This window comes from Aspergillus lentulus (genome assembly GCF_001445615.1).
Source record: "Aspergillus lentulus DNA, contig: Alt12, strain: IFM 54703, whole genome shotgun sequence".
Taxonomy (NCBI): domain Eukaryota; kingdom Fungi; phylum Ascomycota; class Eurotiomycetes; order Eurotiales; family Aspergillaceae; genus Aspergillus; species Aspergillus lentulus.
In genome coordinates this window covers 2,499,960-2,513,975 of record NW_028322115.1, presented here as the reverse complement: position 1 = coordinate 2,513,975, position 14,016 = coordinate 2,499,960, and the positions used below count along the sequence as shown (strand labels likewise).

The 14,016-nt window shown below is 49.7% G+C and overlaps 3 protein-coding genes across 3 annotated transcripts; 1 reads left to right on the top strand and 2 right to left on the bottom strand.

Annotated features, from left to right (window-relative positions):
* Positions 1-690: 690 nt before the first annotated feature.
* On the bottom strand, positions 691-2,035 carry ALT_6742 (sedoheptulose-7-phosphate:D-glyceraldehyde-3-phosphate transaldolase TAL1; the record flags this gene model as incomplete). Its single annotated transcript, XM_033561900.2, has 7 exons — positions 691-927; positions 980-1,363; positions 1,418-1,582; positions 1,636-1,754; positions 1,817-1,828; positions 1,894-1,912; positions 1,997-2,035. 7 exons carry the CDS (start codon positions 2,033-2,035, stop codon positions 691-693), a joined length of 975 nt encoding a protein of 324 aa, XP_033417791.1.
* Positions 2,036-2,876: 841 nt separating this feature from the next.
* Positions 2,877-10,827, bottom strand: ALT_6741 (Beige/BEACH domain protein; the record flags this gene model as incomplete). Its single annotated transcript, XM_033561899.2, has 8 exons — positions 2,877-2,906; positions 2,962-3,126; positions 3,201-3,413; positions 3,481-3,786; positions 3,844-3,998; positions 4,053-7,842; positions 7,904-8,265; positions 8,328-10,827. 8 exons carry the CDS (start codon positions 10,825-10,827, stop codon positions 2,877-2,879), a joined length of 7,521 nt encoding a protein of 2,506 aa, XP_033417790.2.
* A 1,477-nt stretch (positions 10,828-12,304) lies between these two features.
* ALT_6740 (S8 family peptidase) lies at positions 12,305-13,924 on the top strand (the record flags this gene model as incomplete). Its single annotated transcript, XM_033561898.2, has 3 exons — positions 12,305-12,673; positions 12,741-13,679; positions 13,745-13,924. The coding sequence occupies 3 exons, from the start codon at positions 12,305-12,307 to the stop codon at positions 13,922-13,924; spliced, it is 1,488 nt and encodes a 495-aa protein (XP_033417789.1).
* Between the last annotated feature and the right edge of the window lie 92 nt (positions 13,925-14,016).

Here is a 14,016-nt window from a genome sequence, read left to right as displayed (position 1 = left end):
TGGATAAGTAGGTAACTCTTCATGTAGTCGACGACTAGACAGCTCAGTTTCGGACCTTTGGGTATGTACTGTATTGTACCGAGTACCCAATATCATTCTTTCAAGTGATCGATTCATAAGCCGTTCGGTCTCGACTGCGGAGACAGAGACCTCCTCAGTTCGAGCTGAGCGAGAGCTGCAGATCCGCGGAAAAGGCTGCCATACTAAACCCGTAATCCCGTAATCATCATTTGTAAGCTAACTAACAAGCTGTGCGACCCAGTATCTAAGTAATGAACTGAAGCTAGATAATTCAAGTATCTCGACTGTGTTTTGTTTGTACGGCATTCGTGACTATGAGCTTCAGATACATCATCTAATAATCTCGGCCCTCCTTTTAAGTGAGGAGGTGGTTCAACCCCAGATGACGTACCTCGGATATTGTACACCAGCTGTTTTCCGACCATGCTTCTTCGGCCTAGTCTTCGAACATGTTCCTTCACTTAAGCCTACGTAGCAACTAAAAAGTACCAGAAGATTGATAAAATATGCCACGCCAATTTCAAATGATGTGGAGAGAATTCATTACATGATCCATTCATATCTACGAGGCCAATTTTTCATGCCGCCAATTTTAACAAAGAAACACATTAGCAAAAAAAGAAAAGAAACAGGATTCAACAGCAAGACAGATCAAGGCAATTTCCCAATCTAAGCCTGGATCTTCTGCTTGAGGAGCTCCTTGAGGGTGACGGCGTCAGCCGCGAACTTGGAGATACCCTCGCGCAGCTTCTCAACAGCCATAGCCTCCTCGTTGAAGTCGAAGCGGAAGGTAGCCTCGTCGTTGATGTAGCTGCGCTTGGGGATGTCGAGGCTGGCGGCATTGGCGGCGTCGAGCTTCTTGGGGACGGAGGCTGTCGAGTTGTACAGCTCCTCGAGCAGGTTGGGCTACACCTCTAGGTTAGTTTTGGTCGCGCGACGATCAAGACGGATAACATACCGAGATGGTCAGGTAGTCACAGCCGGCCAACTCTGTGATCTCACCGGTGTTACGGAAGGAAGCTCCCATGACAATGGTCTTGTAGTTATACTTCTTGTAGTAGTTGAAAATGCTCTGAACGGACTTGACACCGGGATCCTCCTCGGGGCTGTAGTCGCGCTTGTGCGCAGCCTTGTACCAGTCCAGGATACGGCCGACGAAGGGCGAGATGAGGAAAGCACCGGCCTCAGCAGCAGCAATGGCCTGGACAAGGGAGAACATGAGCGTCAGGTTGCAGTTGATGCCGTGCTGAGACTGCAGGATGTGGGCGGCCTTGATACCCTCCCAGGTGGAGGCGATCTTGATAAGGATACGGTCCTTGGAGATGCCTTGTTGCTCGTAGAGCTGCGCGAGTCAGCTATGTCTCGTCATCTGCTTATTCGGTCAGGTCTGGCGTACCTTGATGATGTGAAGGGCCTTGTCGACGGAAGCCTGGGTGTCGAAGGACCAACGAGCATCGACCTCAGTGGAGACCTTGCCGGGGATGATTTCGAGGATCTTCTTGCCGAACTCAACGAGAAGGTTGTCGAGGGTAGCGTCGACCTGCTCATCAAGAGTCTTGCCCTGTCGGGGGGGTCAGTAACAGATCAATATCACGTGGCTATTCAGTGACGGACCTCGCTCTTGCCCTTCTGGACGGCAGCATCGATCAGGCTGGCGTACTCGGGCTTCTTAGAAGCCGCCAGGATCAAGGAGGGGTTGGTAGTAGCATCCTGAGGCTTGTACTTGCCAATGGCTGCAGAGTAGTCAATATCCGAATCGAGGCTGAACAATATTAACGGGACGAAGGAAACATACTGGCAAAGTCACCTGGAGAGATGCGCTATTAGTTATGTTTTTGCAGCCATATATCCGCAATGATAGAAAGAACTCACCAGAGTCGCAGACAACAACCTGTATAGACGGTAGGCCTAGTGATTAGCGATCCCATCCTGATGTGGCGCAAAAAGGCCACAAAATAATTGACTTTGGACTTACGGTGCCAGTGGCCTTGAGCTGTTCGAGAGCGGAAGTCATTGTGATGTGATGTGAGGAAGACAGACAAGCTAATCAAACACAGGATAGATTGAATCTGTATGTGAAAGCGTTAGAGATGATAGATGGAGAGAATGATATGAATTCGTTTAAGAAGGAAAGAGGATCGAAGACGGAAGACGTGGCGAAAGGAGAATTGAAGTACTTACTAACTCGTAGGAGGGGGGGTAGATTGGCGGGCGAGAGACTTCCGCTGGTAAGGAGCGATGAATCTATGGAAATGGAGCATTGGATAATGGTGGGATGGTGGGGTTATGACGGTATGCCCATGGATGACATGATTCTTCACATATAACCGGTCGGCTTCCATCATAACCGTCCCTACTTCTTTAGATACCACATATTTTTCCTCCCTCTCTTCAACACAGGCGAATTAGCCGATCTACAAGCGCTCTCTTCCATCCGTTGTCATCAAATTATCCTACTCTCACCGTTGTCTTCCCTTCTCGATCCAGGTGTTTTCTCGGTGCAGAGTACTCCGATGTCCGGGTAGCACGGTCGCTCCACTCATTGCTCCCAACTGGGCCATGCTCCAATAATAGTCTAGGTGGTGAGGTGCCCTTTTCCTTCACCGAAGTTAATGGCAAACTAAATCACGGTTAAACAACTTTTGTTTTCCCTCTCATAAACAAAATAGCCGCCGCATGCCTCCCGTCTATCTATACGTGCTTTTGATACTATATACATACGGTACAGTCATCCCTCCTCGATGTAGGCCAATCCGGTCAAGGCGATTTGCACCTCGAGAGTAGATGACAGCGAACGACAAGATCGCAGTCGCAAGCAATTATGTAGACTACCTCTTTACTCTTGGCGAAGGTATTCAACGGCGTTGGACACAATTCCACTCGTACTGGTTCGGAGATAAGCATACTGTGTCATAGCATAGAGACTGATGAACAACTTACCACTCTTCCAGCCTCATCACCTGTGTACACCACGTGAGGAAGGGTCAGAATGCAGCTGATTCCCGCGGAGATATTGGCTCCATTATCTCGATTGTTGTCAATGTGATGGAGTTGCCGAATCAATTCCAACTCGAAACGTCCGTCCCGAATGATCTTGTTCCATATCTTGAGGTTGCACGTTAGCCTTCAACCCGAAGGGAGGGAAAGGACCGCTTTCGAAAAGAGTCAGGGCATCTCACATTGACCACCCCCTTTCTATGACCGGTGAAGATGAGCTCGCGTTCTTGCCACTCATTATCCACGCCTTCGTAGAACACGCAGGACATGACACGATCGTCAATCGATTCACACACGTCTTGGTCGAGCAGCAGCGCTCCGTTCAGTGTATAGATACTGATGCGGTTTCCACGGCAAACCATGATCTCTCCCGTTACATCATTTATCCGGGCACACTGGGCTGAGGTCAACCTTTGTCGAAAACAGCAGGATTGCTTTATTAAATCGGCGGGCATCACTTACGTCAACTGGGCCGCTAGCTGGGAGCTCTCGAACAAAGGTATGCTGATTGAGATCCCAGAGCATGATCTGGCCATCTGTGGAGGCGGAAAGCAGGGTGCTGAACGAGCGTGAGACGGTGAGAACATTGGCGGGAGTACGATGTCCAAAAAGTGATCCTGCGGGCTGCAAGTCTACCGATTTGGCAGTTGAGTTATATGTCCATATCGATACAACACAATCTGTGCCCGAGGTGACCAATGTCCGAGAGTCTGCGAAAATTGTACAGGACAATTGCCCAATATGCAAATGCTCGAAATGACCAAGAATCTGTGCTTGTTAGTATACACCTGAGACAGCCTATGCGAGTAGCATGCGTATAGTTACCTTCCGGCTGTCCGCAGAGTAGAACCGAACGCTCCCATCAAAAAATCCCCATTCCATATATTTGTCGTAGTTGGGAGGGATATTCACTCTGAGCGGAGCGCCACAAAGCAAGCGGTCATGCTTCATCGATAAGGTCGAAACTTGTTCTCCGATATCTTTATCCATCATTAGCGCCCAAAGCCAGATCCGCAACAGACCAGGAACCTTACCTAGCAGGGAGAGGGGAAGCTGTGTAAGCGATTCAGCTAGGCGGTCGAGTCGTGGAACTTTATGTCGGATATCTTCTCTCGGAGGGTGAGGTCGAGTGAAAATTTGGTGCGGCGTCTGGCCAAAGTTGTGTATGATGCCAATTGTGGCCAGCCGTTCCACAGGGTCATCGATGTTATCAATATCTTTCGCCCCTTGATACGAAAGATGATGGAAGACGTTGACCGCCTCAATTGCGGCCTCTCCTTTCTGCTTACAGCCAAAAACAAGATCTATCCAATGATGCAAATTCTCAGTTACATAAGGACTTTCCAGCGCTTCGCGATGCTTTGCGATGAAGATCTTCGGGTCGCCCTTAGCCCACGGCGGCAATTCCACCGAATCAATAGCTGTTGTCATGTTCTGAAGAAGACCGAAGTCGTACTTGTTGGAGTTGACGAGAAATTCTGGAAGATAAAAGAACTCGGGGGTCAATTCTCTGACATCAGACATGTTGCCACGGGAGGCCGATTCCCACGCTTTTCCAATGGAATAGAAGAGACGGTCAGCGTGATCAAATGTTCCACCCTGAAGGAGGAGATATGATTTTACGAAAGGCTGCAGGCGAATGAGATACGAGCAGACAATCATCGCCGACGAATAGTGCGTTCCATAATGGAATGGCGGAGCGTCCCCGTCGCCCATTTCTGCAAAAGCCTTGTACCGCTCCCTGAATTCGGCCTCCCGCTCTAGTGTCTGGCATCCCATAGGTTTTGACAGGTCACGAAAAGCTTTGGGGTCTGTCAAGTCCAATTCCTCGCTAGTGTAATCTGCCAGCACCCACGGGAAAACTGGGTACTGTGTCAGATCGTTAAACGTCCTTCCGGCGAGCGTGTTGATCAGCATGAGATAATGGAAGTTGGATATTTCGCCCTTGATCCATTTCCGTGTGGCTGGGTGCACAGGCGAATGACCGAAGACACTGGCAAACTTGGAACCGAGGGACTGCGGCGCATCCTCCTGGCTTCGAAGGGTTTCAAATCTCCACACGTCTTCCGGCCGCGAGTGGCCAGCACTACCGGTCACTTGCGGAGCCTTGCTCGCGAGCTGGCTGCATAAATTATCTCGGGCTCGAGAAGAGATCAACGTCAGCAGGTAGCTGGTACCGTCGGTGAAGAAAACCTCGAGAGCGACATCACGGAAAAGGAATCGTCTTTTGGAAACGCTGACCAAATCGGACCATTTCCAGCTTCTGGTCTCATGTTCCTGTGTCCTACGCTCAAAGGATTCTCTGCCGGCAATCATGCGAACGTAGGGATCACGCTCATCCGGGGGTGCTTGCCAGACGTTCACTATCTCACCATCGGACCTCTGAAAGAAATTATCCAAGATATAGATGTGATCTTTGCCAAGAATCAACAGGCCCTCGCATGCTTCCAAGCCAATAATTCGAGACATATTGCATACATTTTCGACCTGATCGCCCCGATGGAGACTTCGCATAACCTTTCTGTTTTTATCTTCATAGTCTTCGAGATCAGCTTTAGGGTCATCAATCATCTCGAAGCTCTCTTCCAGGACACTTCTACTGTCCGAGTGGGCATCCTGTTGATTGTCATCCATATTCTCTGCGGCCAAGACCGTAGGTGTCAAGCCTGTTGTATTACCGTTGGGTGATGATTGCACCTCGGTGTCGATTTTGATAGCTGGGGGTTCCGATGCTTTCCGTTTCGGTTGATAATCTTGACGTTCTCCCGACTCATCTGGAACCATGCGAAGTCGCATACGGCTTCGTCCTTCAGTCTGGTCTAGGCGCCATTTCCTATCCTTGTCTTCTGCAAGCACTCCTCCAAACCGCTTTAGATCCATGGTCATGTGAGAGAATGCGGTCCACATGAATATGGAGTTATCCTGCTGATCCTGCAGCGCTCGTTGATATTTCAGAAACTCAGACGCCGATATGTTTGAGACCCAATGGGGAAAGGTTGTCTCGTGTTTACGTGTCACTTCTTCACTGAGTCTTTCTAATTGATTCCAGTGTCGTACTTTCTCCTGGCGCTTGGAGGCTCTTGCACGGGTTGAAGAGTCAATGTTGGAACTCTCTTCTTGGACGAAAGTCTCCCATGACCTACACAGCAACCCGAGAAACATTGCATTGAGATCGTCTTGATGACCATCGACCCACTGTAGGAAAGCTTTGTCCTCCATACCTACAAGGGCTTCAAATCCATCAGAGAGCCGTTTCTGCAAGGGAATGGCCGCTTGACTCAAAATAGCAGACATCTCAGCGGGCTTTTGCACGAGAATGACTCTCCACAAGCCCGCTGCAGCAAGGCGAACGTCCCGATCTTGGCTGATCAGTTTTGTGTAGAGGAGGTAGCACAATAGCCGCAGATAATCTGATTGAACCTCCCCTTCGGAAAGCAGGACCACTTGCCAATAGCTCAAACGATCCAAGAACTCACAGGCCTCTCTGTTATCCACTTCTGATAATTTGAGCAGAACCACGCGAAACAAAGTGGACCATATGGTTGTGACCGCTTGGCTACAGAGCCTTACACTCTTCAGACTTGAAACATTCGACTGCTGGAGATATTCCAGGATTGCGCCCGCAAATTCGAGAGCGTGAGTTGCGCCGTCAATGAACCAGCCCTCATATACTGCTTCTCCAATATGGGTAGCAAAACGTCCCATGTTAGAAAGCGCTCGCGGCTCCAGAAGAACTTGCGGTCTAGAGATTGTAACATTTCGCAATCTGGAGAGGAGGCTCCGCAATATCCAGGAGTTGAAATACGCTTGTTGCTCCAGAGTGCTCGTCGGCGTCTTGAGGTATAAACCAAGTCCAGCAAAATCCTTTCGCTCCAGCAATTGATCGCAGAACACAGATAGAACCAGATTTAGAATTGCTTGCACAAGAGGATGGTCTGTAGCTGTCATGTCAGGGGGAGACCCGAGCGGTATGAAAGCTTTGTGTATACGTGCAAAGGAAGGTGAGAACTTGGTTCTGTCTGATGAGACGAGGATGAAAGATGATCCGCGTCGCAATGGACCAGCTTGTCTTTCACGACTGCTAGACCCTTCAACTGTTGTGGTGTGCAATCCTGCTGTTCCACTTGAACGCGGTCGAACAGGTAAAGTATGATCATGAGAATTGGTTTTAGCAGCACGGGACTTGAGTTCAAAATCTGTGCTTGAAATGTCCGAACCAACGACAGCCGGAAATGTCACATATAGCAACCACTGGACGTAATCTGACTGTGCAGCAAAGTCCCTGAAGTCGGCAGATTTCTGATGTAACTCAGCAAATAACCCAACAACGGCGTCCAAGAGAGAAATTTGCTTTGTCAGTTCAGTCACCCGTGTAGTCAATGACGCGGGAGGGGATTCAAGCCGAACAGGAGACTCTTGCAGAGACTCGGTGCCGGGAACACCAGAAGAAGATAAGTCATCAGCTGGTATTACACTTTGTAATCCCAATTGCATCATTTCCATGAGTACGGGGAGGATTTCAGGAAAAGCAACTCGGGGCTGGCCATTTGACGATAGGATCTCTATCAACCCTGGTTGATTGAACGGCTGATCCAGCCTCATATCGCCGACATCGAGACCAAAGAGGATGCTGAGACAAATACACCATATGGCGGGTACCTTCCACCAGCTTCTCAGACGATGTCGCATGATAATATAGCCTCCAGTTTTCTCGGAGAACTTCTTACTGTAGACATCACCGTGGCTGGCTATCAAACGAGCCAAGATCTTGGTCGCGAGGGCGACGATTTCAGGTTCATCCTCACAAATGAGATATAGAAGCCACTAGAGCGGGAAAATGTCAGGACTGCCAATAAAACACAACGTGGGAAGACTTTTCTCATACCTTGTTCGTCACAGAACGCGCAAACTTTTTGAGCGGTGTAAGATCATGAGAATCGCAGAGGAGAGAAGAGTACATTCGTAGCATCTCAACTGCTATCTTTGTGCTTGATACGTAGTCCCCTCGCTCCGCCGATGCTGCAATCTGTGGAGAACCGGCGGTGAACCGCAAACTCTTCTTTTTCTGGAGTCTGCTCGGTTCTCTGGTCTTATGAATAGCATAAGTGATGAAGAGAGCCAAGGAACGGAAGAGATCTGCAGAAAGACAGCTTTCCATGAGAGACCGAAAAGCAGAAACTAGAAGACTTAGGGACTCAGAGGTGAACTCGTCACCCTTGAGCGCCTCTAGTAACCTCTTGTTGACGCCTATACAAATTGTCAGCAAGAAAAGAGGTGTAGAAGGCGCAAAGGAAACGGTATGAACATACGCATGCGAGAAAGACGTTTTGCATTGAACCGGCGATAGTTACTTTCGCCAGCGAATGTGGAGAATTGAGAGTAGTATAAACCCAGTTGAGCGGAACCCCCTAGCCTCCAGATGTCGAGATCCACAAGCAAGACCCTGTAGGCCAGTGGATTTGTAATTATCGATCGGTTTGGGTGCTCGAAATCATATCCAACGAATTTGAGAGTCAGTCGAAGAAGGTCAAGACCCAAGGCATACCGTTCCTCGAGATTGGAGCAGATGCTAGAAGCCCTACTTGTCGCTGAACTATTTCCCAGCCCAAATTTATCTCGAAGTATAGCTGCAAGAATCCCGTACCCGTTTTCCCTTTCCATCGCTTCACTATTTCGCCAATTGTCCTGTACAGCTTCGTACAACGCTTCCACCGCAAGAGTCAAGCATTTCGCAGTTTTTGCAGCATGCACCAGACTCAAGTGGACCGCCGCACACCCTCCGATGCGCCAACTGACGTCGTCAAGTGAATGAGGGACTGAAACAACTGGATCCCCTGTCAAAACACCCATACCATGGGCCTGCGTCAAAGCGTCGTTCAACGAGGGAATGGCGCCATTGGCAGCTACTGCATTGCCGCCCGCCTTCGTCAACAGATGCAAATTCTTGACGGCTTTCCTGGAAAGGCTCTTGATGAGCTGAGACTCATCAATGTTGTTATTATCGTCATCATCTAACACGGACATGGGTGAGATGTTAATCAAGATCGACCCCTCACGGATCAGAACGCTTGCTTTTCGCCGAATCGCAGTGACGATATCTGACATTTCCTCCTTGCCAGGGTGCAGGTGCTCGTTTCGCAGGTTAAGCGTCGCGGAGGCCTTATAAGTTTGAAAAGAGCCCAGGCAATCTTGGAAATTGCCAAAATATCGAGGGCCCAGATTGTAAAAGACAGCAACCATATCATCACTGTGGGCTTCCTCAAAGAGGACTGCATTCGCCAGGGACCAGCGTGATACGGAGACAGCCTTTCCAAGTTTCATCGCCAAATCTTGAGGGGTGCCAAAGAATGCCTGCACACGTGGCAATCGATTAGGAGTATTAGATACGGGCACACACGGGTAGTCAATCCTTAACTGCTCGACAAATTCACCGTCAATGAACAAAGAAGCCCGGGAGTGCGATGGTGGCCTAGGCTTTTTATGGACCACACATATGTGATACCAACGATTCGGTTCGAAAGCCATCGACTTGAATCGAACACTAGGGCGAGTTCCTCTGATTGAAGTTTGTAAAATAAAGTTGCGAGTGTCTCTCTCGAGATACGCCAGTAAAAAACATGATTGACTCGCGTCAAAGGCGCCAAATATTGTAGTGTGTGTACTCGGATCGAACCTATCAAATCGGGCCCACACTGCAATAGTGTAACCCGAGGAAGTAACGGGAGGAAATGGTCGACCTAGGGTCGAAAACTCCAAGGAGGAATACCCGTGGAGTGACATGTCGAACTGTATCAAGGGTGGTTCTTTGGAACACTTTAGAACATCGACGAGGAATCGCAGCATCCTTGCACAACCATGGGCTTGCCGATACAAGGTAGCCACATCCTCCAGACTAGTCAATCCTTGAGCACAGAGAAGTTGAGCCAGGTCCTGGTAAATTGATCTCTCTGATTCTAGGCGGTCACTTCCGAACAGAATAGGCAGTATTGAACTTAATATCCCAGTGGCGTGTAGCGCTGTCAGATTTCTTTGAGACTGATAAGCCAACTGACACAAGCAGGCGGGCAAAACTATCCTCTGAACTCTGTAGTCGGAAGGAGAAGACCCCGATTGCTTCAACCACGCTTTCAGAAACGGTCCCAAAAGTTCCGGCACCTCGACGGTCTCCGAGCTCCCCATGCGTCGATCAACTTCCGCCTTAACATCCTGCTGAACCAATTCCTCGACTGATTGAAACTTCGCGTTGAGTGTGGTGAAGATATCAGCAACCGCTTCCTGGCAGAGAGCCGCAGCCAGGATGCCACCATAAAATTGTTCCGTATCACCCTGAGCGCTGTTAAATTTCGGGGCTATTATGTCCAGTGCTTCCTGCAGAGCTGCTGTACCTCCGCCGGATATCCGTCTCGTAAAGTAACGTCTGTTCCCGAAATTCCCTTTCAGGCTCTCAGCCAGGACGGCTAGAGCATCTTTGTAGATGGTCAAGAGAGATCTTCTCTCTTCTGCTGCTAACTCTGTCGGCTCGTACAGATGCGAGAGCTTCTTCACGAGCTGTAGTAACGTCTCGAAGCCATCAAGATGTCGGAAGGCCTCCTGGGCTTCTCTTGGACGATCATTATCAAGGAAGGTATGACGCAGACGAAGCAAAGATTCAGTCGCGGTATGAAATTGCTGCGAGGCAAACGTCTGCTTGTCGCAATTACCGCAGGTAGCTTTGAGCTCTTGGATAAGTGGCGCTAATTCGGTAGCCGCAGCTGATCGCTCTGTCGACGAGGAAGTGGAGGGAGGAAGGTTGGAAGTAGGCTTGCTCATCTCGCCGCTTAAGCTTTACCCTCGACTATCGACCTGATGGCCAACGACCATCAGACACCATGAACCTGCTCTTGGCGTTATGATGAAAGCGGTCTGCATTGGTATGTTTACTGCTACCAAGTCGTTCTGGAGTAATCAAATGAGGACCTGCTGGTCAGCAGACGAGTGACCGTGCGATAATGATGACTGAAACCTAACGAGGGGTAGACAGCTCCTGTTAGATTACCAATTCAGGGAATTTTTCAGCTTCGAATACAGACTAGACTTACACACTATCGAATTCAATCCTTGGCTCGATTCCGGATGACACTCAAAAGCATCCCTTCTCTCCTCACGACCGCGGGGAAACACACCAAGCCGAAATGTGTGGCTAAGTGTCCAATCTTCCTTCCTCGAGCGGAGACTATCAGGTGACGAAAGTGGCCATTCCTGTGTGATAGCTATTATTGGACAGCCTGTCGATATCGATAAGCATGGAGTCCTTATCATTGCTGCTTCTCGGTGGTTCAGGTCCACGGTATTAGGTCATGTAAGATGCGGGTATCACTCCCGTACGCATGGCAGGCACCTGGCAACATTACTCAGGTCGATCAACCTGATTTCCTGGCTATTTTAGTTGTCAGGCGAGCACTCGAAGGGAGCACGCGGCTCATGGATATATTGTTCTTCTGAAACTACGATCCGCAAGAACTCTGGGCTTTGTGTGGCTAAGTACGGAGTATATGCTACAGGTACCTGCTGTGTATAGTCCCTAAGCTCAGGTACCTATTTAGTTATAAGGAACACTCAGTTAAGGCTACAAAAGTTGTTATGAGGCGTGTAAAATTACATTTCTTGTTCAGCGGCATCTCCGGCTGATGAGCTTGTCAGCTTATCGTCATTGAGTCACTCTTAATACCTGCCTTGCACATGAGGACTGATAGGTTAAGACGCAAGTACCCAGTACCTAGGTAGCCCTCTGCTCCACCCAGCTACGCCTCACTCCCCGTCCCTAAGGTACCAGACAGGCTACAGGCAACAGCAAGTAATGCAGACCCAACTTTACGCTGGTACAAATACAGGGCAATTCGTAATCAGTGCTCTTATCTTTCCAGGTTGTGGGGAATTTTACGTACCATGATAGAAGGATTTACCATGTCATGGTGCGGATGATTAATACCATTACCATTTCGTTACCTACCGCCCATCCGCCATACCCCAGGTCTTACCCGCCGCGCTAAACTGGGCTGATCGACAGCCAGTCAGGCTGCGTGCTCCTGGTCATCTGCCGTAAGTTACGGTATCCCGGGTTGCATCATCCTCTGCTGCCCTTGCCTGCTGAGGAGTCCATTAGTAGCAGTTCTCCTCTTCTTCTACTCCAACCCCCCCCATCGTCGTCTTCATCCTTCATCTCTCCTTCATCCAACTTCAACCACCTATTCCATCTTTCATCTTATTATTCCATCTGTTTCGTGACTTTTTGTCCTAGTCGTCCATCATGAAAGGCTATCTCAGCCTTTCTATACTCCCGTTGCTCGTTGCGGCGTCCCCTGTCGTTGTTGACTCCATCCACAATGGAGCCGCCCCCATTCTCTCGTCCATGAACGCCAAGGAGGTTCCAGACTCCTACATTGTTGTTTTCAAGAAGCACGTCAATGCTGAGTCCGCGGCTGCTCATCACTCTTGGGTGCAGGACATCCACAGTTCTCAGAACGAGCGGGTCGAGTTGAGGAAACGCTCCCTCTTCGGGTTCGGCGAGGAGGCCTACCTCGGTCTGAAGAACACCTTCGACATCGCCGGCTCAGTTGTGGGCTACTCAGGGCACTTCCACGAAGATGTTATTGAGCAAGTTCGCAAACACCCTGATGTAAGTGGCCTAATAGAACCCTTACGTAGTCACTGAATGAAGCCATAGCTAATCGGACTCTTTCCAGGTTGATTATATCGAGAAGGACTCCGAGGTTCACACTATGGAGGATCCCACTGTCGAAAAGAGCGCACCTTGGGGTCTTGCCCGTATCTCTCATCGTGACAGCCTCTCCTTTGGTACATTCAACAAGTACCTATATGCATCGGAGGGCGGTGAGGGCGTTGACGCCTACACCATTGACACCGGCATCAACGTCGACCATGTTGATTTCGAAGGTCGTGCCAAGTGGGGCAAGACCATTCCTACCGATGATGAGGACGCTGATGGCAATGGTCACGGAACGCACTGCTCTGGAACTATTGCCGGTCGGAAGTATGGTGTCGCTAAGAAGGCCAACCTCTACGCCGTCAAGGTCCTCAGATCAAGTGGCTCTGGTACAATGTCCGATGTCGTGGCTGGCGTCGAGTGGGCTGTCAAGTCTCACCTGAAGAAGGCCAAGGATGCCAAGGACGGTAAGATCAAGGGATTCAAGGGCAGTGTTGCCAACATGAGTCTTGGTGGTGGCAAATCCAGGACGCTTGAAGCTGCTGTCAATGCTGGTGTTGAAGCTGGTCTTCACTTTGCTGTTGCTGCCGGTAATGACAATGCCGATGCCTGCAACTACTCCCCAGCGGCTGCCGAGAATCCCATTACTGTTGGTGCCTCAACGCTCCAGGATGAGCGTGCCTACTTCTCCAACTATGGAAAGTGCACTGATATCTTCGCTCCTGGCCTCAACATCCTCTCCACCTGGATTGGTTCTAAGCACGCTGTCAACACTATCTCTGGCACTTCGATGGCGTCTCCCCACATTGCCGGTCTGTTGGCTTACTTTGTGTCTCTGCAGCCTTCTAAGGACTCCGCCTTTGCTGTGGATGAGCTCACTCCTAAGAAGCTCAAGAAGGATATCATCGCCATTGCTACGCAGGGTGCCCTCACGGACATCCCGTCTGACACTCCCAACGTAAGTTTCCAGTTCTATGATTCGACACTACTTGTGTGAAAAGAAAGAGCTAACGGCTTCTATAGCTCCTTGCCTGGAACGGCGGTGGGTCTTCCAACTACACCGACATCGTTGCAAATGGCAGCTACAAGGTCACTGCCTCCGTTAAGGATCGCTTCGAGGGTCTCGTTCACAAGGCCGAGAAACTGCTCACCGAGGAGCTTGGTGCCATCTACAGCGAGATTCATGACGCTGCTGTTGCATAGATGTGGAGTCTCATGGTTCAAGGGCATGTATTCATCTTATGGGACTCGGGAACAGGCCGTTGATGAGGGAACACTGGCGCAGGTTTTTGTCT